The sequence below is a fragment of the Lactuca sativa genome, chromosome 9 (genome assembly GCF_002870075.4).
Source record: "Lactuca sativa cultivar Salinas chromosome 9, Lsat_Salinas_v11, whole genome shotgun sequence".
NCBI classification, from domain to species: domain Eukaryota; kingdom Viridiplantae; phylum Streptophyta; class Magnoliopsida; order Asterales; family Asteraceae; genus Lactuca; species Lactuca sativa.
Genome location: NC_056631.2, coordinates 103,360,085 through 103,384,550, shown reverse-complemented (window position 1 = coordinate 103,384,550; position 24,466 = coordinate 103,360,085). Strand labels below are relative to the sequence as shown.

Sequence of the window (24,466 nt, the reverse complement as noted above, 5' to 3'; positions counted from 1 at the left end):
ATTTCTTCATCAGATGATTCATTGCGAATCACCATCTTTCTTCTTTTGATAAGAGTACGTTGCATGTTTTTAGCAACATCTTCAGCTCTTTGTCTTTTCTTCCCTAGAGAAACCGGAGCTGGAATACTGCGAATAGTAACGCCTTTACTACTCACCTCAGCTTTGCGAATTTTCTTCAATACCCCAGACTTAGAAGGTATTATTTCTTTCTTTGATTTCGATGAAGTTTCTTCAATCTGAATATCTTCATCTTGAACTTGTTGTGAAGATGAACCCTTCGCATCCTTCTTTATGAGCTTCTTCTTCTTTGACGAAGCAGCAACATCCAATAATACTCCAGTCTGCTCTAATTGATCAATTGTTCGCAAATATCTCACCAAGACTTTGTGAGTTTGAGATACCTTGCAAAGCATCGCATCTGGAATGCGAGCCACATGAGTAAAGATTGCTTCATCATCTTCTACTGCCTTTGGAAACTGATACAAAGAAAATTCTGCAACTTCAATATCCTCCATTACTGGAATTGCTTCTTTTTCATAGACCTTCTCCAAAATCAAGCTCCAATATCTTGCACACGAGATCCCCTTTTACGAATTTGTGTTTTCAAGACTTTTAATAAATTCCTTCCAAAATTGGGTTGCATAATCAACGTTTATATCATAGTATATGCCCATAACCATGGCATATACTTCCATTCGTCCTCTATCCAGTCCAACTGATCTTCCTGTTAGGCATCTAAGAAAAATTCCAAATAAGAAATTCCAGATGCACGGCAACCAAGACTTTCGAAAGTCACTGATCTTCTCAAGCTCTGGTTGATGACCCATCTCGTTGAACATGTGAATGATTTGAGAGTTAACAGGTTTGGCAAATGGAGGGTTGTTTGGAATCTGCAAGAATTCAACAAACATCTTCTTGGACAGTTTGACCCGTTTGTTGTTGATTAAGTTGAATGTTATCACATCCGCTGTATGATTGTATGATGCCGTTGAAGCTGCCAAGGATAACCATGTCATCGGAACAGAGAAGGAACTAAACATGGCAGTTGACAGAGGTGATCGTTTCAGGGCAACGATAAGCATCTTCAAGCCTTCAGGATAAGAAGATACATTTGGATCAACTTGATAGTTTGTGCTTTGGATTTTCATCAGGGATTGAGAAAGAACTTCATCAGTGTTGGATTGAGTGGCTGCCATTTTTAGGGTTTGAAAAAGATGAAGTTTGATCAAGGTTGAAACTTTGGAGGTTTGTGAGAGTTCTGTTTGCGTAACCGTATATAGTGTTCTTGATCCTCCTTTTATAGGTTACTCAAATTGATTTGAAATTAAAGCGGGATGCATTTAATGTTATCCGATGTGGCACCTTGAAAATCGGATCATGACTACAAAAGATAACCATGCTTCAAAAAGTGATTGTCACATCTCCTTGAAAACCGGATAGAATACCAACCATTTTGAGTACACAGCCTGTGAAGTTTCCCGTTATAGAATCTGAACCGTTTAAAACCCTTCGCATGGAGTCAAGGCTCTTTCACTTTTGGGATATAAAGTGAAGTCATATGCCAGATTTGCGAAATCATCAGTCTGAGTTGGTTTTACTCAGAACCTCAAGGATTTCGTGTGTGCATTGTGTCAAAAGAATAAGATGAGAAACAAAAAATTTGGAATTTTGTGATGTCAAAAAATTTAATTTGACATGAATGCAGTGAAACCCCAGGCAAAGGTTGCGTCGTTAATCATCAAGAGAGATAATCAACAGCTTGTGTAGTTTCCCGTGAATTACAATCGAATACTTGTAGAGAAGTATCGAAGGGCTTCTTTTGAAAGACATTTGGGTTGGTTTTAAATTTCATTACATATCAGCCTTAACATAAGGTGAGAAATTGTAAATGAAATTACTTGTTTGACCAGTGTAGTCAGTGACAAGTTGGCTTGTGAAAATATTTATCATGACTAGGATTTGCGAATGAAACTTACACAGAAATCATATTCAAAAGAAAATTTGTTCTGGATCTTGTTGGGTAACAAACATTGTTGGTTTTGAATATTTGATCAAGACCACACATGCGAATTGAATATGATTTGAAGTTTCGAAATTTTTGATACTGAAACTAAGGTTTCGTAAAAATCTGGAACAAAGTTCCCCGTCAATTCCTTAAGGTTTATGATTTTTGGGTTTCACTTCCATCACGGACTCATGATGTTAGATCATAAACACAAACTTGTGATTTGTCTAGGTTTTGATTGTTTTAATCAAAGACCTCAAGGACAAATCTCTTCAAAAATTTGGAGTGTAAGAATTGTTTGGTATAAAAAGATGGGATAAGAACTGAAGTGTACCTTTGTTATAATGGACAAAACAGAAAACTCGTAACTCATTTAAGAAGAGTAAGGTAGCTCTGTTGACTAATGCGAATATAAGCCTTTTTGGGAAGAAATTTTCATGTGATAATTTCATTAAGGCTTTCTTTTCACACATAGAGTCTTGTTGAGGCTTTTGGTCTACATACAGCAGCATGCTTCTAGGGACATCCTAACTAGTTTTTTTTTTTTAAAGAAATTTAATACCTTCCCGTAGAAACACATAAGTATGACATCTTCGTATTTTAGCCATGTACTAAATTCTCAGCACACAAAGGTTAAAGAACAAAGAAAACAAAAATATTTTTGTGATTTTTGAATTTTTCAAAATTAAAAACATAACAAAATAAAATCCTTTTGGATTTTTAATTTTTTCAAAATTAAGAACATAACAAAATAAAATCTTTTTGGATTTTTGATTTTTCAAAAGTTAACAAAAATTCAAAATTAATCGTAAAGCTTACCTTAGTTGTTATGATCGCAGATGCGAAAATATGTGGATGTGAAGCCATACGAAGCCTCTGAATGAACAGTAACCTCTGAACAAATTTGACTCATAACTGATGAACCAGACTTTTAGGCATGAGTGTTTGAAATGAAATTCGCATTAATCATCCCCAAACTTGCTAAAATTCTAACAGATGATTTTTCATCAAGTGGTTTTGTAAAAATATCAGCAAGTTGGTCAATTGTTTTAACAAAATGAATTTCAATATTCCCATCTTCCACATGATCTTTGATAAAATGATATCGAAGAGCAATGTGTTTTGTCTTTGAATGTTGTACTGGATTATGACAAATGCGAATTGCACTTTGCGAATCACAATACAAAGGAATCTTTTTCATGTTTATTGCATAGTCACGAAGTTGACTCTGAATCCAAATAATTTGCGAATTGCAAGCAACAGAAGCAATGTATTCTGCCTCAGCGGTTGATATTGCCACACAAGTTTGTTTCTTTGATTGCCAACTCACCAACTTCCCATCCAATAGTTGACATCCACCACTCGTACTTTTCCTATCCAAAGTACATCCTCCTAGATCAGAATCTGAAAAAGCTTGAATGAAAAACCCCGTTTTCGTAGGATACCAAAGTCCTAAAGAAACTGTTCCCTTAAGATAGCGAAAAATATTTTTCACTGCAGTCAAATGAGGTTCTGTGACAACCCGAAATTTCCATTTGTACAAACAATATCTATTCAATAGAAGCCAGTCCAGTTTCAGTGATTTTCAGACTTTTCCGAACAAGTTTGTGTACATTAGGGTTTACGTTTAAGGAGATATCAGGAGAGTGGATGCTCCTGGGTTTGTGAAATTTGAACAGTCCAAGTTTCATAATGTTACAGTCCAAGTTCGAGAATAAAAATATTTTCTGTCAAAATATTTCAGGACTATAAATAGTTTTCTGAACCAAATTTATTCATTATTCACATTTCCAACTAGAAAAAAGTCATTTTCTCTCTGACGGATCTTCGGGTTTTTATACCAAAACGTGAGTAACTCTTTCTAGTATTGATTTGAATGCTTATTAGATGCTTATAACATGATTTAGATGGCTAAATCATTAGATCTAGGAGTTTACACCCCAAGGTGTTCTTGGGCGGTAAACTCCCGAAACGAAGCCAAAACCGAAACTTGTGTTATGATAAGGCCTTAGACTCTTTATGTATGCATGTTAGGGACAAGAACAAGCCAAATCCACCCAAGTTTGGGAGTTTACGGCCCTAGATAATCCTAGTCCGTAAACTCCAAAATCAAACACAAAATGGTGATTTGAGGACTTAAGGACTTAAGGCTTGTATCTAGGCTATTTTCCCAAGTAGTATAAGGTCTTAAACACATCAAATGACACAAACAAATGTGAGTTTACGGCCCAAGTGTATCTTAGGCCGTAAACTCCATATAAATGGACATAAGGGGTGTTTTCATGACACCTAAAGCCCTAGACATTTACAAGAAATTGTTCCACTTAAAATGAAGGACCAAACCACATCAAAATCACTTAACCAAGTGAGTTTACGGCCAAGACATGGTTCTTGGGCCGTAAACTCCTAAAATGGGCACCAAGGTGTGCCTAATAACTTCATATGCTAGGAATAAAAGTCTAGAACATATCCCACAAGTGCAAGAGGCTTGAAAGCAAAAAAAACAACACACCAAAGGAGTTTACGGCCGTAAACTCCAAGGGGAATGGCCTTGAGGCCGTAAACTCCTATTTGGAGTACTTCTAGACCTTAAACCCTTCCAAGGACTTAACCACTAAGTTAGGATAATTCTAGAAAGCATTTGGGACTTCAAAACACACCAAACACACATGTTTCGGAGTTTACGGCCGTAAACTCAAGAGTTTACAACCGTAAACTCCATGTGTGATGGTTAATGGGGAGTAAACTCTCATATAGGGTCCTTTGGAAACCCTAAACACAAATACCCTGTCCCACAATAGCTTAGATGAAATCCTTAAGGCTTAAAACACTTATATAAAGTGTTAATTATGTCTAGGATGTCTTAAACATTATCAATTAGTCATTGAGTCTAATTGAGTGCATATATGTGTGATTATATGTTCATTAGGATCGTAGTGTGTGCATAAGTCCTCGCTTGACACCTAGCCATCCTATACCGTTCAGTTCATTCCAATCACCAACTACAGGTGCGTTCATACCCCTAATCAATGTTTTAAATGATTTTAAATGCTTTAATGGGGGGGGGGGGAATACAAGTAGAAACAAACATGCTATTAAATCATTGATATGTATTTTATAACTGTGTTTGTCATTTAACAGATTTCACATGCTACAAAATGTGATGCATGAAATGGTTTTACATCTCAAAAACACATTGTTACCAAATGTTTTACCTTTGAAATGTTTATTAAAATGACATCAAGTCATTGTTAATTATTGTTCAAAACCCATAAGGTGTCTTACAAAAACCATTTTTCATTATTGAACTAAACTATGCATATACACTTATATTCTTATATATATTGATGTTATAGTTTACATCTTTCATTTAGTTTCCCACACCCTTGAGTAGTAAGAGTGTATAAACCTACATGATCAACCAATTATATTACAGTAAGTTATCATAGGGATAATTTGAAGATATCAAACATTACTTCTATTACAAGGAATCATACAAGAGTCAGTTCATTCATGAGTCTATACTAGTACATTACCTGATACATGAGTACTTACAGATGTTTACCTGATACATGAATATGTTTACATAGACTTACCTGTTACATGGACACACATACATGAATACCATACAGGAACACTTTTACATAGGTGCATTATCCTGTATTCACTTACCTGGATACTTGTACTTAGAACTACGAAGATGATTTATTAGTATTTACTGTGTAAATTGTCTTTCCTATCTCAGGTCAAGGGGATAGCTAGGCGGGACTTACCATTCCGAACCCCACTGATTAGCACCAGTGGTCGATGACCATCTTCGGAGGTCTAAGGTTACTATTTATATTAGGTAGATCAATTTGGGACTAACCCTTCCTCCCACCTGCTGCTGCTACAGAGGGCATTTGGACAATCTTCGGATGTTCATTAGGTTATACCTTTCGCTTATTGCGATGATTGTGTTACTCCTAGTACCCAACGATGACACTTACATTAATACTTGTTTTGGACAATCTTCAGATGTTCATTAGGTTACATATTTCGCTTAATGTGATGTTGTGTTGGTCCTAGTACCCAGTGACAACACCTACAGTATTACATTTTTCCTGTTTACTTTATTTTGTGATACATTCACATAAACGATGAGTTAGACTAAGCACTTTTAGTACTAGTCAACACAAAGGAAAAACTATCATTTTACAAACAGAACATTCGGGTCTTGGTAGAAGACTACACTTCATACTTACAAAACATTCAGGTCTTGCTAGAAGACTACACTTCATATGTACAGAACATTCGGTTCTTGGTAGAAGACTACACTTCATACTTACAAAACATTCGGGTCTTGGTAGAAGACTACACTTCATATGTACAGAACATTCAGGTCTTGGTAGAAGACTACACTTCATACTTAGAAAACATTTGGGTCTTGGTAAAAGACTACACTTCATACATACAGAACATTCGGGTCTTGGTAGAAGGCTACATTTCATACTTATAGAAAATAAGGGTTTTTCTAGGGATTTCATACTTACCTCAACATTTTCATTTAAAGGTTTACATGGCTTTCATAACAGATTTTCACAAACAAGGCAATGACACTTATATACTTATGAATTCACCAGCTTTAAAGCTGATACTCGCTTTCAAAATAACTTGTATTCTCAGGTCGTCAGTAGACAGGTACGGAGGCCAGGTTTTGAGAAGACGGAGCAGACAAGTCTCGTCTTTTATTTTCATTGTATATTTTTGGTGTCTTATTACAATGAAAGAACACACATGTATTAAACTTTACTTATAATGCAATGGATGATGTTGTTGCTTGTTTATTATATTACACTGTTGTGATACTGTACATGACGTCCTCCACCCCTGAATGTTTCTGCCGTTCGTGGTTTTGGGGTGTGACAGATTGGTATCAGAGCATTGTTTATAGTGAATTAAGTATATCAACCCATAAAAGATATACTAACTATAAATACATGGGATTAAAACACTCTGTCTAAGAGTTTATACTTTAAATAATGAAATATTTAAGTAAGTATACGTGCCTGCATTCATACTAAAATCAGTGTCACAATGACAAGAACAAAAGTATTACGATTGTTGAATGTCACAAGTAAGCCTGGGGATATATGGTCAGTCTTGGGAATGGCATAGCCTGATCAACTATGCTGGTCCGAGGAGTGATTAGAATATGCCCAAGAATGGTTGTGATAGGGCAACAAGTCTAAAAACTTACCAACACAACCATAAAGAAATACCATATGGGTATTTGGTCTTACTGTAATTATCTTAGTTAGTTCGTCTATTTTAGCTATTTCTTATATCCCTTTTCTCGCGTAGATTAAAATGGCTAGATTTCACCATGGCGATCCGTACTTCCCGAACCAAGGCAATGCTGGTTGGCTAGAGGTTGAACCAGAAGATGATCACCCAATTCCTTTGGATGATCACCATGCTGAAGGTTTTTCTGATAGTTCTGACTCAGAGCCAGAAGTCAACAACCTACCCCCAGCTGCTCAAAACCCAAACCTGAACCCTCGCCCTGTGTTTCAAGGACCCACACCTCTGTGAGCCACTAACTTGATTTCATGGAGTCATGAACAGGGTCAGCCCATTCCCTACAATGGAGACCGAAGTTTCTACAACCTCACTGAAGGAGGTTCTGCTGATAGAGTCCTACCAATCATGGTGCGTAGGATTTCTCGGAACTCGATAATAGCTCAGGCGACTATCAATCAAGTTTTGGAAATTGACGCCAACTCTGGTGTTAACACTGTCCACATTCGCCAACTAGAGTCTGCTCATGAAAGGACTCTGGTCCACAATGCAAATTTGCAAAGGGAACTTGCTGAAACACGGGCTGAAGTTAGAGAACTTCGAGCTCAACAAGCAAGGTCGGACAGGCGTATAAGGGACATCGAACGTCTACTGTCGGGATCAAGGACTCATGCTAGCAGTTCTCGTCGCCGATAGAATCTCATCGACACATCTTTTTGATATAACCTAGTTTATGTAAAACTTTGGTCTAATTTTCCTATCTGTATAAATCTTAGACCTGTTAAGGTCTTGATCTAGTCTTAATTCTATCAAAATTTTCCATCTTGGTTGATGTAAGGCCTACTGCTAGGACATTTTTCCCGAACTTGTACGTCATGAATATCAAAGGTTTTGACAGTCGGCTAACTTCTGTGTCGTTCTCTATTCGAATACTCTTATAGTACTTTCATTAGAGTCTATTTGAAACATGCCCTAGTCAAAGTCATCGGACTATAGCAATTTAACTTCAGAGACATCTCCAAGTCTCTTTCAATGGTTGGATCACGTTATTCACCAACCACCGATACCTCAGCAAGAACAACAAACATCTTGAGACCATTGCATGAACTTACTTCCGATCTTTGCTAGGACTGCATCATAGGGATGTAGGTCGAACCTTAGAGAACATACTTATATTTTTTACATGAGCAATCAAACTATGTTTAGATTCGACCATTTTCGCTCACAAATTCATTTTTCTTTCGGTGTATCAGAATCATGAATCCCAAGAAAAACGATCAGCCCATCAACCAAACACCAACTCTTCAGATTGATGCAGCTACCTTTCAAGTTGCAGTCTCGGCTGCCGTGTCAGTTGTTATGACCCACCTGAACGCTAACAACGCAAGTGTTAGCAGGATCGCTATCAATCATTCCAATCCAAGTAACAACCCAGCCCCGCAACGACCAACAAACTACCACGGTACCCCGAGTGCCGAGGCCAAGAGTAACAGCCGGAAGTTTTGGGCCAAAAGGAAGAACAAATCGCTTCGAGGGGCGAGTAAGAACACAGCTACAACATCTGCACCTCCTATGACCATTCCTTCGGGTGTCCCAATGGTCCCCAAACCAGCCAAACTCTATGCTGGAATTCTCCCAAAATGCAATAAATGCAGTTTTCACCACTATGGAAATTGTAAGGAGATGTAGTGCTCACACTGCCACAGGAAGGGGCATACAACCCGTTACTGCAAGACGCCGACAGCTCAGGCCACTCAAGTGCCAAACACCAGTGTGGACCAGGTTTGCTATGGTTGTAGCAAGGTAGGTCACTACAAAAGGAACTGCCCAAGGGCAGAAATTGCTGGCACAGACGAAAGTCTACTACCAACCATCGCCGCAGGAGAGTCTACTCCGGACCCACGTTAATGTAACTTAGGCATTTCGTTGTAACAGACTTATGCACCATCCCAAAACTAGTGCAACCAGAATCTTATCTTTTGCGAGATCCCGTCCGTTTAAGGATGCTCGTGCTGCGTATACTTGTCTTTTGTAGTATACCTAGTTCGCAGCAATAGTCTTGTAGTAAATCCTAAGTTCAGTAACTCTGTTAATGGTTGCACTATTGTGTTTTGTCTGTAACGCCTTATGTTTAAATCTAATGTCTTTAGTTTTCATATGTTTCCGACTTTATCATACGACTCGATTCAATTCGATCCTCGCAATACCAGCTTCATAAGTACATATCTTTCTCAGTGAACGTCTTTTAGCAAAGCCGTCATATCAGGACACCGAAGTACTCATACAAGGAATACCTTATAGTTCTTTTCCTTTCCGAAGGAATCTCCACATTATTGCTCATGCAGTACGTCAAGTTCAATTCCAGGATTCATACGGATGATCTATCACTGAAGAATGTATACATGAGAGTGATATATAACCAATGTTCTACAGGTTTAGAATTGATGATTCCACTTTAACTTCTTTTCCCTCGATGGGATGTGAGATTAAGGAAGAATCAGTTATTCGACTACCTTTTCAGTCTTAATTTTATACGACTCGTATACACGAACTTGTGATTATTCAATCACGCATGAATTCTAATATGAACTTCAGGATGGAGACTGTCCAGGAGTACGAGTAATTGCATTGGCATAGGAACAAACTTAGAATCAGTATGACTCTTAGAACCAGACCGCTTTCAGTCTAAACACCTACGGAAGATACAAGAACAACCTGGACAATACAACGAACTACTCAACCATAGAATTAGAAGACCAAGCTTCTCACCCTTGAGGGCTCCGGTCTTATTCTTACCACAAGTCGACGGAGTGCGTCATATGTACCTCGGCGACCAGAGACTTCGTTTAGATTTCCTTTAGAAATCGTTATCTCTGCCTCGCTTAGAAGAACCGATTGAGCAACCACAGGGAAAGAATTACTTCAGAAATGGACCTGAGATTCCGAATATCACCAGTTCGAGTGTTAGGGAAGGATGTCCTAAAGACTACCCTCCAAACTCGATGCGGACACTTCGAGTCCGTAGTGATACCCCTCGGATAGGACCAATACGCCCATAGTATTCATGAGCTGAATAAGTAGAGTACGCCTTTCTTACTGGGATCAGTTCGTCATTTCTCCATAAAATGACTACTTATCCACCCTCGTAGTAAGAAAGAACCCATAGAAACATTACCCTCGGAGATACTTCTGCAAAGTTCTCTGAACAAGAGTTTTGGAATTTAGAGTCAAAATTTCCTGAGACACACTTTTAGTGTTGTGGGAATTCTTGAGTACTTTGTCAAATTATCCAAAACCGCTGGGAATTTGTCAGCACCGTAGCCACTGACAGAAAATTTGCCAAATTCCAGGTCTTATAGACCTGCTATCATAGTCCATTCGGAACTCCCCACAAATTTCAGAAACCCTTTCGACTTTGACCCAGCAAGGGATGGCCCTTGACTGGGAGGTAAGCGAGAGAAAGAACATTTGGATTTCCAAGTGAGAGGCAAGAATTCGTTAGGAAACCTCACTCTGGGAATGGCTTAATACGCTTCGTAAAGCGTGGAAAGCTAAAAATCCGATATAGTTAGGACCTCCGAGATTCTTATCAGAATCGGTCCTGTGCCTCGCACAAACTAGACCTACTCTGCGAACTCAGTAACATACATCCTACTCTTCGCGTCTCGATCGTGAAACCATACCTTTCCGTTAGGACTCTTGCAAGTCCACTCGTCGAAATCCTCGCCTTCGTATTAGAACCGTAGTGACCCTCGACCGAGAGGTCAAGCGGACGAAGCAGCGCCATCGACCAATAGTGAAGGTTCGTTGGGATTCCAACCGAGAACCCGATTTCACTTAAGTGCGCTAGATCAAATAAATTAAGAAGTTTCCTCCTCACGACTCCATCATTCGTGCATACTTCCTTGACTAAATTCTAATTTCGGGACTAAATTCTAATTTCGGGACGAAATTCCTTCTAACGGGGGGATGATGTGACAACCCGAAATTTCCATTTGTACGAACAATATCTATTCAATAGAAGTCAGTCCAGTTTCAGTGATTTTCATACTTTTCCGAACAAGTTTGTGTACATTAGGGTTTACGTTTAAGGAGATATCAGGAGAGTGGATGCTCCTGGGTTTGTGAAATTTGAACAGTCCAAGTTTCATAATGTTACAGTCCAAGTTCGAGAATAAAAATATTTTCTGTCAAAATATTTCAGGACTATAAATAGTTTTCTGAACCAAATTTATTCATTATTCACATTTCCAACTAGAGAAAAGTCATTTTCTCTCTGACGGATCTTCGGGTTTTTATACCAAAACGTGAGTAACTATTTCTAGTATTGATTTGAATGCTTATTAGATGCTTATAACATGATTTAGATGGCTAAATCATTAGATCTAGGAGTTTACACCCCAAGGTGTTCTTGGGCGATAAACTCCCGAAACGAAGCCAAAACCGAAACTTGTGTTATGATAAGGCCTTAGACTCTTTATGTATGCATGTTAGGGACAAGAACAAGCCAAATCCACCCAAGTTTGGGAGTTTACGGCCCTAGATAATCCTAGTCCGTAAACTCCAAAATCAAACACAAAATGGTGATTTGAGGACTTAAGGACTTAAGGCTTGTATCTAGGCTATTTTCCCAAGTAGTATAAGGTCTTAAACACATCAAATGACACAAACAAATGTGAATTTATGGCCCAAGTGTATCTTAGGTCGTAAACTCCATATAAATGGACATAAGGGGTGTTTTCATGACACCTAAAGCCCTAGACATTTACAAGAAATTGTTCCACTTAAAATGAAGGACCAAACCACATCAAAATCACTTAACCAAGTGAGTTTACGGCCAAGACATGGTTCTTGGGCCGTAAACTCCTAAAATGGGCACCAAGGTGTGCCTAATGCCTTCATATGCTAGGAATAAAAGTCTAGAACATATCCCACAAGTGCAAGAGGCTTGAAAGCAAAAAAAACAACACACCAAAGGAGTTTACGGCCGTAAACTCCAAGGGGAATGGCCTTGAGGCCGTAAACTCCTATTTGGAGTACTTCTAGACCTTAAACCCTTCCAAGGACTTAACCACTAAGTTAGGATAATTCTAGAAAGCATTTGGGACTTCAAAACACACCAAACACACATGTTTGGGAGTTTACGGCCGTAAACTCAAGAGTTTACAACCGTAAACTCCATGTATGATGGTTAATGGGGAGTAAACTCTCATATAGGGTCCTTTGGAAACCCTAAACACAAATACCCTGTCCCACAATAGCTTAGATGAAATCCTTAAGGCTTAAAACACTTATATAAAGTGTTAATTATGTCTAGGATGTCTTAAACATTATCAATTAGTCATTGAGTCTAATTGAGTGCATATATGTGTGATTATATGTTCATTAGGATCGTAGTGTGTGCATAAGTCCTCGCTTGACACCTAGCCATCCTATACCGTTCAGTTCATTCCAATCACCAACTACAGGTGAGTTCATACCCCTAATCAATGTTTTAAATGATTTTAAATGCTTTAATGGGGGGGGGGGGAATACAAGTAGAAACAAACATGTTATTAAATCATTGATATGTATTTTATAACTGTGTTTGTCATTTAACAGATTTCACATGCTACAAAATGTGATGCATGAAATGGTTTTACATCTCAAAAACACATTGTTACCAAATGTTTTACCTTTGAAATGTTTATTAAAATGACATCAAGTCATTGTTAATTATTGTTCAAAACCCATAAGATGTCTTACAAAAACCATTTTTCATTATTGAACTAAACTATGCATATACACTTATATTCTTATATATATTGATGTTATAGTTTACATCTTTCATTTAGTTTCCCAAACCCTTGAGTAGTAAGAGTGTATAAACCTACATGATCAACCAGTTATATTACAGTAAGTTATCATAGGGATAATTTGAAGATATCAAACATTACTTCTATTACAAGGAATCATACAAGAGTCAGTTCATTCATGAGTCTATACTAGTACATTACCTGATACATGAGTACTTACAGATGTTTACCTGATACATGAATATGTTTACATAGACTTACCTGTTACATGGACACACATACATGAATACCATAAAGGAACACTTTTACATAGGTGCGTTATCCTGTATTCACTTACCTGGATACTTGTACTTAGAACTACGAAGATGATTTATTTGTATTTACTGTGTAAATTGTCTTTCCTATCTCGGGTCAAGGGGATAGCTAGGTGGGACTTACCATTCCGAACCCCACTGATTAGCACCAGTGGTCGATGACCATCTTCGGAGGTCTAAGGTTACTATTTATATTAGGTAGATCGATTTGGGACTAACCCTTCCACCCACCTGCTGCTACTACAGAGGACAATTGGACAATCTTCGGATGTTCATTAGGTTATACCTTTCGCTTATTGCGATGATTGTGTTACTCCTAGTACCCAACGATGACACTTACATTAATACTTGTTTTGGACAATCTTCAGATGTTCATTAGGTTACATATTTCTCTTAATGTGATGTTGTGTTGGTCCTAGTACCCAGTGACAACACTTACAGTATTACATTTTTCCTGTTTACTTTATTTTGTGATACATTCACATAAACGATGAGTTAGACTAAGCACTTTTAGTACTAGTCAACACAAAGGAAAAACTATCATTTTACAAACAGAACATTCGGGTCTTGGTAGAACACTACACTTCATACTTACAAAAAATTCGGGTCTTGGTAGAAGACTACGCTTCATACGTACAGAACATTCGGGTCTTGGTAGAAGACTACACTTCATACTTACAAAACATTCGGGTCTTGGTAGAAGACTACACTTCATACGTACAGAACATTCGGGTCTTGGTAGAAGACTATACTTCATACTTAGAAAACATTCGGGTCTTGGTAAAAGACTACACTTCATACATACAGAACATTCGGGTCTTGATAGAAGGCTACATTTCATACTTATAGAAAATAAGGGTTTTTCTAGGGATTTCATACTTACCTCAACATTTTCATTTAAAGGTTTACATGGCTTTCATAACAGATTTTCACAAACAAGGCAATGACACTTATATACTTATGAATTCACCAGCTTTAAAGCTGATACTCGCTTTCAAAATAACTTGTATTCTCAGGTCGTCAGTAGACAGGTACGGAGGCCAGGTTTTGAGAAGACGGAGCAGACAAGTCTCGTCTTTTATTTTGATTGTATATTTTGGTGTCTTATTACAATGAAAGAACACACATGTATTAAACTTTACTTATAGTGCAATGGATGATGTTGTTGCTTGTTTATTATATTACACTGTTGTGATACTGTACATGACGTCCTCCACCCCTGAACGTTTCCGCCGTTCGTGGTTTTGGGGTGTGACAGGTTCTCTGGGATTAGCTTGATATCTAACACAATTGCAAACCGAAAACATAATATCAGGTCTACTTGCAGTTAAGTACAATAAAGACCCTATCATGCTTCGATAAAGTGTTAAATCAATAGCAGGAGCATCTAACGAAGGAGTTACTCTTGATCCTACTGCCATTGGTACTCTGAGTTTCGTGCTATTAGACATTCCAAACTTTTCAAGCAAATTCTTCGTATATTTTTCTTGATTGATTAAGATTCCATCCCTGTTATGTCTTATGTTTAAGCCAAGAAAATTATTATTTTTTCCCATCATGCTCATTTCAAACTGACTTTTCATTAGATTTTCAAATTCAATTGACAATGCTGGATCAGTTGAGCCAAAGATAATATCATCAACATAAATTTGAACAAGCATTAGATGACACCCAACTTTCTTGCGAAATAATGTGGGGTTAACTGATCCTTGTTTAAATTTAGATTGTTTCGAGAAATTTGTAACTGTTGCGTACCAGGCTCTTGGTGCTTGTTTTAATCCATATACAGCCTTTTCTAGGATGTAAACATGATTAGGATTTTCATTGCTTATAAATCCTGGTGGTTGTTCAACATACATTGTTTCTTCTAGTTCTCCATTTAAGAATGCACATTTAACATCCATTTGATAAACATCAAAGTCTTTGTGAGCTGCATAGGCTAAAAATATGCGAACTGCTTCAAGTCTTGCAACAGGTGCAAATGTTTCTTCATAGTCTATCCCTTCTTGTTGCAAATAACCTTTAACCACTAGTCTAGCTTTATTTCGAATAATATTGCCATCTTTGTCGATTTTGTTTTTAAAAATCCATTTTAATCCGACAATTGAAACATCAGAAGGTTTAGAAACTAATCTCCAAACCTTGTTTCATTCAAATTCAGCCAGTTCAGATTGCATAGCAACAACCTAATCTGAGTGTTCCATAGCATCCTTTACTATCTTTGGCTCTATTTTCGAAATAAAAACATTAAACATACATAGTTCTTGGTTCGCATTCAGTACCTCATTTTTCGCACGAATTTGAGCTCTAGTCAACACACCGTCTTGTGGATTACCAATTACCTGTTCTTTTGGATGATTTCTTGTCCATTTCTCAAGTCGTGGAAAATTAGGATCAAATTCTAATGGTGCATCTTCATACATATCTTCATTTTCAAATCCTGTAACAGAAAAGTTATCATTTAGTTCATGAAACTCATCATTTTCATCAAGATTAATTTTCTCTGTTTCATCATGCTCCCCCTCAACATGATCTTTATCTTGATGCTCCCGCTCAAAATGATGTTACTGTTGATTCTGCGAATGCTCCCCTCAACTTGATGATTCCTAATTTCATTCTCCCCCTCGAAAGTTGGCTGACTATTTTCATGACTACTCGTATGTTCCTCCTCCATACGAATATCAGGCGTACTTTAACAAGTTATTGATGTTGTAGTTATTGTCGAATCATCAGTATGTTTTGAGGATTCTGATGTTTGATTATCAGGAGCATTATTTTCTGCATCAATTGCCCTGTCAGGAATTCCGAAAATTAAGTCATAATCAAAATCATTGATTTCAGAATTATCAATTTGAGTATTTGAATCCACAAGTATTGATTTATTTTCAAATTTACTATCCATTTGTTTAAGATAGTAATCATCAAACGTTAAATTGAAAGTTTCTTCAACTTTTCTTGTTCTTTTATTAAGCACTCTGTATGCAACTGAATTTTGTGAATATCCTAAGAATATGCCTTCATCAGCTTTAGCTTGGAACTTGGACAAATTATCTTTGAGATTCATGATAAAGCACCTGCAACCACAAACATGAAAGAATTTTACATTAGGTTTCCGATTATTGATTATTTCATATGGAGTAACATTGAATCTTCGATGAATGAATGATCGATTCCGAGTAAAACATGCAGTGGACACTGCTTCAGCCCAAAGATATTGAGGTAGATTCGTATATATTAACATGGTCTTGGCTGCTTCGCATAGAGATCAATTTCTTCTTTCAACAACACCATTTTGTTGTGGAGTATATGGTGATGAGAAATTATGCGAAATTCCTTTGCTTGTGAGAAAAATATCAAGAGTTTGATTTTTAAACTCAGAACCATTATCACTTTTATTTTTTCGTACATTCTTCTTCAGACTAAGTTCAATCTTTTTGATAAAATCAATCATCGTCTAAGCAACTTTAGATTTCAACCTGAGAAAAAACACCCATGTGAATCGAGAGAAATCATCTACAACAACTAAAATATACCGCTTTTTATTGATTGTTGCAACAGTCGACGGTCCACATAAGTCAATGTGAAGAAGTTCCAATGGTTCTACGATTTTTGAATCTGTTACAATCGGATGACCTTTTCGATGTTGTTTTCCTAGTTCGCAAGCTGCACATAAAGAATCATTGTCAAATTTTAGTACTGGTAACCCTCGAACTAAATCTTCAGTGACAAGTTTATTAATATTCCGAAAGTTGAAGTGTGACAATCTTCTATGCCAAAGCCAGCTGAGATCATTAGATGCTTTTGATAGTAAACACACAACAGGTTTTCCCACAATTGGTTTGATGTCCAGTGTAAACATATCACCATATCTTTTGGATTTGAGAAGTATTTCATTTGACTTCGCATTTGAAATGATACTTCCTTCTTCATTAAATACAACTTGATTTCCAGTACCAACAACAAGTTGTGACATGCTTATCAAATAATGTTGAAGTCCTTCAACATAACCAACTCTGTTCAAAGTGAATTTTCCATTTGTGACTTTCCCATAGCCTTTCACTTGACACTTGTGATTATTTCCAAATTTGACTACTCCAGCATTTTCCAAGCTTCTATAATCTCGCAGGTTTTCCTTTCTTCCAGTCATATGACGAGAGCAACCACTATCAATATACCCTTTTGTATCATATTGCTCGTCACACATCACCTGCATTTATTGAAAGAATTTAGGAACCCAAGACTTGTTGGGTCCATCATTAGTAGAATTAAACAAATTCTTGGAATTTAAAAACCATGTTTTCACTTTGTTTGTGACAGAATCCATTATATCAACATCATCAGATCTAGATATTGAGATATAGTCATTCAATAGTTTTGGATTTCCATTGATTGTAATCTTATCCTTCACAACATTCGCATTTTTGATAACTGGTTTCCATTTTTGAACCGGAACTTGCGAATTATGAGATGTTGAACTAGCAGTGGAAGAGTTATTTGCGAACTTATCAAATGCATTCTTGATTTGTTGCTCTGAAAACTTCCCACTTTGATATTTTCTTCCTTTCCCTTCAAACCAACGATTGATCGTACTTACATCAGATTTTCCTTTTGTATATGAAACTTTGGTCGGTTTTGAGACTGAAGGATTTGGAAAATTTGGTTGTTTTGGTGAAAATTTCACTTTTGCTTGAGTTGAATTTTTCAAACTTGATGAAGTATTCGTAAATTTGCCAACATTTTGAAACTTTTGATTATTTACAAATCTTTGCGAATTCTCAAATTTTCGATTGTTGTCATATTTGCGAACATACGGAATTTTGTCAACAAAATTTATTGGTTTATGAAAACTTGAATCTGTTTGTTTATTTTTGCTTTGAAATTTTGATGATGTTGTTTTTGAAATTTGTTCTTTTTCAGCTCTTGGTTTGTCATTAGACACAACTTGCCAGAAAATTGATTTTCTTGCTTTTCTTTTTGAAACATTATTTTCTGTTGAATAATTTCCAACCATCAATTTGAATTCATGAGAATTTAATTTCACTTCAGCCTTTGATTTTTCAAATTTTTCAGAAATTTTGTTTGGTTTTTCACCTTTAACCACCCATTTTTGTAATGATTTTTGTTTTTGAAACACATAAGAATTTTGAGTTAAATTGTTTGCTTCTGTGATTTGATTTGCGAAAAAACCTTTTGTGGTTGACTTTAGATTATCTTTTTCAATCATTTTGTTGAATTCAGGATGAACTTTCTCAGCATTTCTAGTAGTGACAAAAACTTGATTTGGAAAAATAGTTTTATCAGTGCATACAAAATTTGGATATACCACAATGTTAGTTTCCAAATAATGTGCGCCTTTGTCATTTAAAATTTTGTCAAATTCTTTTGTATTCTCAAACACTTGATCAAACACAACTCGTTGAGGTGTTTCATTTGAATCTTTCTTTTCTTCTTTGTTCTCATCAGTATCATCAGATTTCCAGCTTTCAACTTCCACATTATCAAACTTACAATGTTGTGAAGTTGAAGGTTTATCAATTTCATCCTCTACTATCGAATCAACTATTATTTCTTTACCTTTGATCTTAGATGTGATATTAATGATTAACAATTGAGAACAATCAACCTCTTCTTCCTCTTCTATCTCACTGATTTCACTCACATTATCTGAATTTTCATCAATATCAACATAATTGAATTGTGAGGCAAGAGTTGAATTTTCTGTTTTCTTTAAGATTTTCACTTGTTCACTCTTTGTCAAACTTTCATTGACAATGTTAACCAACTCATCAGCATTCAGAAATTCATCAATTTTGACAATACCGTATGGATATCTATCATCAGGTATTTTGTCAATTTGAGCAATTGTACTTTCGCAATCATAAGAAACAACATCAACTTTTTCACGTTCATACTCACGAAAAGGTAAAAGTTTCCTATGTTGTTCTTTGCTAATGTCAGAAGAATGATGTAAAGCAGTTAATTTTGCATACAATCGTTTGGCAGAATTACAATATATGTTCCTTTGTGCTAGTAACAACCTAACATCATTTGTAAGATTATTCCTATCACAATCTATATTTTTGATCTGCATTTCAAGTTTTTCTACTCTGCTCCTCTTTATTTCTAATTCTCTCCGTGTCTCACCTAGTTGAAAATTTAATTTTTGAGCTTCAGTACTAGTAGACACAATAACATAATCAAAATAAGCCACAATATCATCAAATGAAACAATTTCAGCATCATAAGCAGATAAAGGAATATTAAAAGATTCAAGTATTGCGCGTACCTTGGTTGTCATGGGTGATTTGTCCGTGGATTTAGATACGAAGCATCTCCCTGAAATGTCCTTTTCGCAATCTTCAAAACTTGCGAACATTGCTCCATGTGTGGGATGCCTCATTTCCTCGTCATCAGATCCTGATGACCAGATCTGATACGTTCCACTCTCTTCATCAGCAGATTCACCCTTCGCAACTAAAGACACTCCTTTGGTCTTAGCACGTATCTCTTCAATCTTTTCAGAGTAGTATGCTTAATCTTTAACTTTTTCCTTCTTCTCTTCTTTCTTTCGCAGCATGCAATCGGCTGCGAAGTGATTCGCACCGTTGCAGTAGTGACAGTAAATTCCTGAATCACCTTTCAGCTTCTTTTCTTCTTTCGCATCTTTTTGTTTCTCATCAGCTTTCTACAATTTCTTCCTCTTCTCCCCTCCAGTTCTTATGACTGCATTCTTCACATCACTAGCCTTTCCTTTTGGATTAAAAGGCTTTTTGAAAAACTTCTTAACTCTGTTGTTTGAATAGAATGCCACAGCTTCATCATCAAAGTTCATCAAAAATCCTTCTTCATCTGAACCATCTTTTTCATTAACATCAGTTTCTGATACCTTTGAAACAAGAGCCAAAGGACCTCCAATACTCTGTTTTGATTCTTCATACATTTCTGAAACCTCACATTCATGTGTTTTCAGTTGATTGTAGAGATCATTCAATTTAGTTGTATCAAAACTCTGTTGATTCTTAATCATCATGCTCACACTTCGCCATTCCTTGTGAAGACCCATAATGAAAGTTAAATTGAACTCCATGAGAGACCTAGTGATTCCATACCTATTGCAGCGAAACATAAGCTCATTCAAATGATCATAGTAGTTTTCAAGAGTTTCTGCATCCTTTTGTCTGAATTCCTTCAGTTCAACTAGACATTGCTTCACAGAGTTGATCTTCGTCTTTTCGCTACCTTGATACTTCTCTTTTAGAGTGTTCCAGATCTCCTTGGCTGTTTTACAATTACGGATTTAATTGTAAACCACAGGAGGTAGAGCACCTCTTAGTTCCCTCATGCACCTCTTTTCATTATTCTTCAGCCGTTTTTGTTGATCAGCAACTTCAGCAGATGCAGTAGATGGTCCAATTGGTTGAACATTTAAGGAGCTTGCACTGTTCCATCGATACAATTCCAAAGTTCTTCATCAATTCCATTTAAGTAATCTTCCATTCTATCAGCCCACTGATCATAGTATTCTGGAATTAACATCGGAATTTTGGTTGAAGAACCAAGCAAGTGAGAGAAGGAAGTCATTGTATTCATGTTGAAGTTCGCCATTGATGAACACAGAAATTTTCAGAAAGCTTGAAAAACTTGATGAAATACAGAATTTGATCAATTGAATTGATCACAAAACACTAATCGATTACTCGACTTAACAATTCAAATACAGAATCAATTCAAATCTGAAGATCAAATGTGATTTTAAAACCAAAATGCGCGGAAAATTTTGAGTAAAGTTGCAACTCAAAAAGCAAATGATTCTAACACGAAAATCAGATCGAAGCAGTTTGAATCCTGCTCTGATACCAATTGATGAGAATTGTTATCGAGATTTGAGAAAGTAAAGTTTGATTTGAGTAATTGAAGATTTAGAACACGAAGAGTAAATATTAATCAGATCTCATATTGATAAAGACTGATTACAAAATAAGCAGAAAAGAGATATCTGTTACGAAAGTCCCTCTCTACTTCTAACCTCAGTCCCTATTTATAGGGAACATGAGTGTACAAAAAATATACTAAGTCTAGACATTTCACTTCGCATAAAGATGACTTAGTAAAATAACATAAAATGTGAAACTATACAAAACACTATATTCGACTTTTACAATTTTACATCTACACTTATGAACTTACCAACATTCCATATGTTGACGTTTTTCAAAATAACTTGTATTCTTAGGTAACAAGTAAGTTGAGGAGTAGTACCAAGTATGTTAGGGTGTTATGCTTTTGAAAACTTTCAAACAATTTATGATATGAATATGTAATATTTAGATAATGTACTTGATGTGAACAATGTCAGTTGTAATATATTAATGCATGGTGAAGTTTATGTTATGTTTCATGTATATTCATTGTGATGATATTCAATTTAAGTCACACGAGCCCTCAGACGTTTCCTTCGTCTGGTTCGGGGTGTGACACAAGGAGCTTAAACAAAAATTGTATCAAATTGTTTGTGACAACACGATACATGGACCATACGACAATGAATTTCTAGTTATGTCATGTATGAAAAAAGGTTAATGTTCTAAAGGATTTCTGAAAGACTATAAAGATTATACGTATATTGATGACGATGGTTATCCGGTTTACAGAAGACGCAACAATGGAAACAATGTCGTGAAAAACGGTCTCTTTGGACAACAGGTATAAAAATTCAATTTTTATTCATATGTATATTTAATTATGTATAAATTGCTTCTTTTATATGAAATATATGTTATATGTTTTAATACATAATATCGCTAAACAAATTGCATTAAATATAATGCAACATTGAAGTTTATATAAATCAAGTTTAAGTCACATAAACTATTCATACATCATTTTTTATATACATTTATATTATATCATTTAAATAATTTATATAATATACGAATTATAATTATTATATATGTTTATTTGTTTTTCCTCTGTTTTAAAAATAATATGATTTTAATGTTATTTATGATATGTTTTAGGACAGTTAACGGGACCGTTTATGAATCTTACAAAGATGTTTGCTATGCTCTTGGTTTATTGGACGATCATAGAGAGTACATATTTTCTATACAAAAAACACATCATTGTGCCATTGCTTCATTCTGCAGGTCTCTATTTGTTATGTTGATTACATCAGACAGTCTATCCGACCTCATCATGTTTTTAAAGAGACCTATAATTATCTTTCTGATGATGTGGTTCACATTCGTGAACAAGAAATCGGCGTAAGAGGTACATTTTCAAATAATTTAACTCATTTACACAAAAAAAATGTTCTAAAATTAATTGTTACTACAAATAAACAACTTCATATTTTTTTTATTTTCATGCTTAAAGCGAAAACCGAAAGCAATTTTCCACCTTACGTTGTCATACATTGAGAAATTTTTATTGAGTTATGTACTGAGTCTTAAGCAAATACTCAATATGCCATTACCTGATCACAAATAAATTCAAGATTTTTGCAATATGTTAATTCAAGATGTGCTTAATTATGATTCGTCTAGTCTTTAAGTCGAACATCAACAACTGCATTCCAAGTTGAATGTCGAGCCAAAAAAGGTTTATGATACAATTATCAATGTTGTTAACAACAAAAAAGGTGGTGCCTTTTTCCTGTATGGTTATGGAGGAACGAGAAAAATATTTGTTTGGAAGGCATTGTCTGCTGCTATTAGATCTAAAGGTGGAATTGTTATCAACATTGCTTTAAGCGGAATTGCAGCACTCTTGCTCTCTGGTGGTAGGACAACCCATTCAAAATATCATATACCAATAAACTTGAATGAGGATTCATTTTGTTCTATTATGCCAGCTAACGATGTAGCTGAAGTGTTGAATAAAGCTAAACTTATCATATGTGATGAAGTCTCGATGATGCACTGTTATTGTTTCGAAGCAGTTGATAGGACACTTAGAGACATTATCCTTTCATCGGACGAGAATAAACCGTTTGAAGGCAAGACCATTGTATTTTGAGGCGACTTTCGACGTATTCTTCCAGTAATACAAAGAGGAAATCGTTCACATATTGTTTAGGCATCATTACATTCATCAAGATTATGGCGTGAATGTATAGTTTTACGTTTGAATGTAAACATGATGCTTCAGGTCGGCAGTGCTAATAATGATTTCAAAGAGACAAAATCAATTGCTGAATGGATTCTTAAAATTGGTTAAGGTACTATTGGTGGCCATAATGATGGTGAAGTTGAAGTTGAATTTCCAGAAGATGTTATCGTTCCCTCTACGTGTGACCATATTCATTCAATTGTATCCACCATTTATTTATCCTTTCAGAACCATCTTGATGATCCATCGTATTTTCAAGATAAAGCTATTTTGGTCCCTACAAATGAAGAAGTCGGTGCTATCAACGACTACATGTTAGAATTGATGAAAGATGAAGGGAAAACGTATATGAGTTCAGATTCTTTATGTGAAACTGAGGTACAAGATTTTTATTGAGGGATCGTTATACTCTCCAGATGTCTTGAATGGTTTTAAGGCTTCCGGAATTCCGAAACTTATACTAAAAAAAGATGTTCCAGTCATGTTACTTCGTAATATCGATCAAACCAAAGGATTATGCAATGGTACTATATTATAGATCGTAAGGCTTGGAAGACACGTCATTGAAGCCCAAATCATATCTAGCAGATTTTTCAATGAGACTACTTATATACCTTGTATGAAGTTAACCCTGTCTGATAAAAAAAATTCTATCCCGTTTTCAGCGGAGGCAATTTCCTATAGTTGTTTGTTTCGCTATGACCATTAAAAAAAGTCAAGGACAGTCATTATCAAATGTTGGATTATACTTGTGTAGACCCGTTTTCACTCATGGTCAATTATACGTAGCTGTTTCACATGTCACAAGTAAAAAATGTTTTAAGGTACTCATATATGATGCAGAAGGTCGTTCAACTAATAAAACAATAAATATTGTGTAACGACCCGTTTCCGGTACGATGATTCCATAGTATTTAATTAGAAGTTTGCAAGAGGGACTCGGCGAGTTCATAGCCTGACTC

At 36.0% G+C, this 24,466-nt stretch overlaps 1 protein-coding gene across 1 annotated transcript; it reads left to right on the top strand.

The window, feature by feature from the left end:
- The first annotated feature begins 1,038 nt into the window (after window positions 1-1,038).
- Window positions 1,039-23,900, top strand: LOC111905605 (uncharacterized). Its single transcript, XM_052767765.1, has 5 exons — window positions 1,039-1,054; window positions 21,985-22,097; window positions 22,541-22,664; window positions 23,035-23,391; window positions 23,614-23,900. The coding sequence occupies exons 1-5, from the start codon at window positions 1,039-1,041 to the stop codon at window positions 23,898-23,900; spliced, it is 897 nt and encodes a 298-aa protein (XP_052623725.1).
- Window positions 23,901-24,466: the final 566 nt, after the last annotated feature.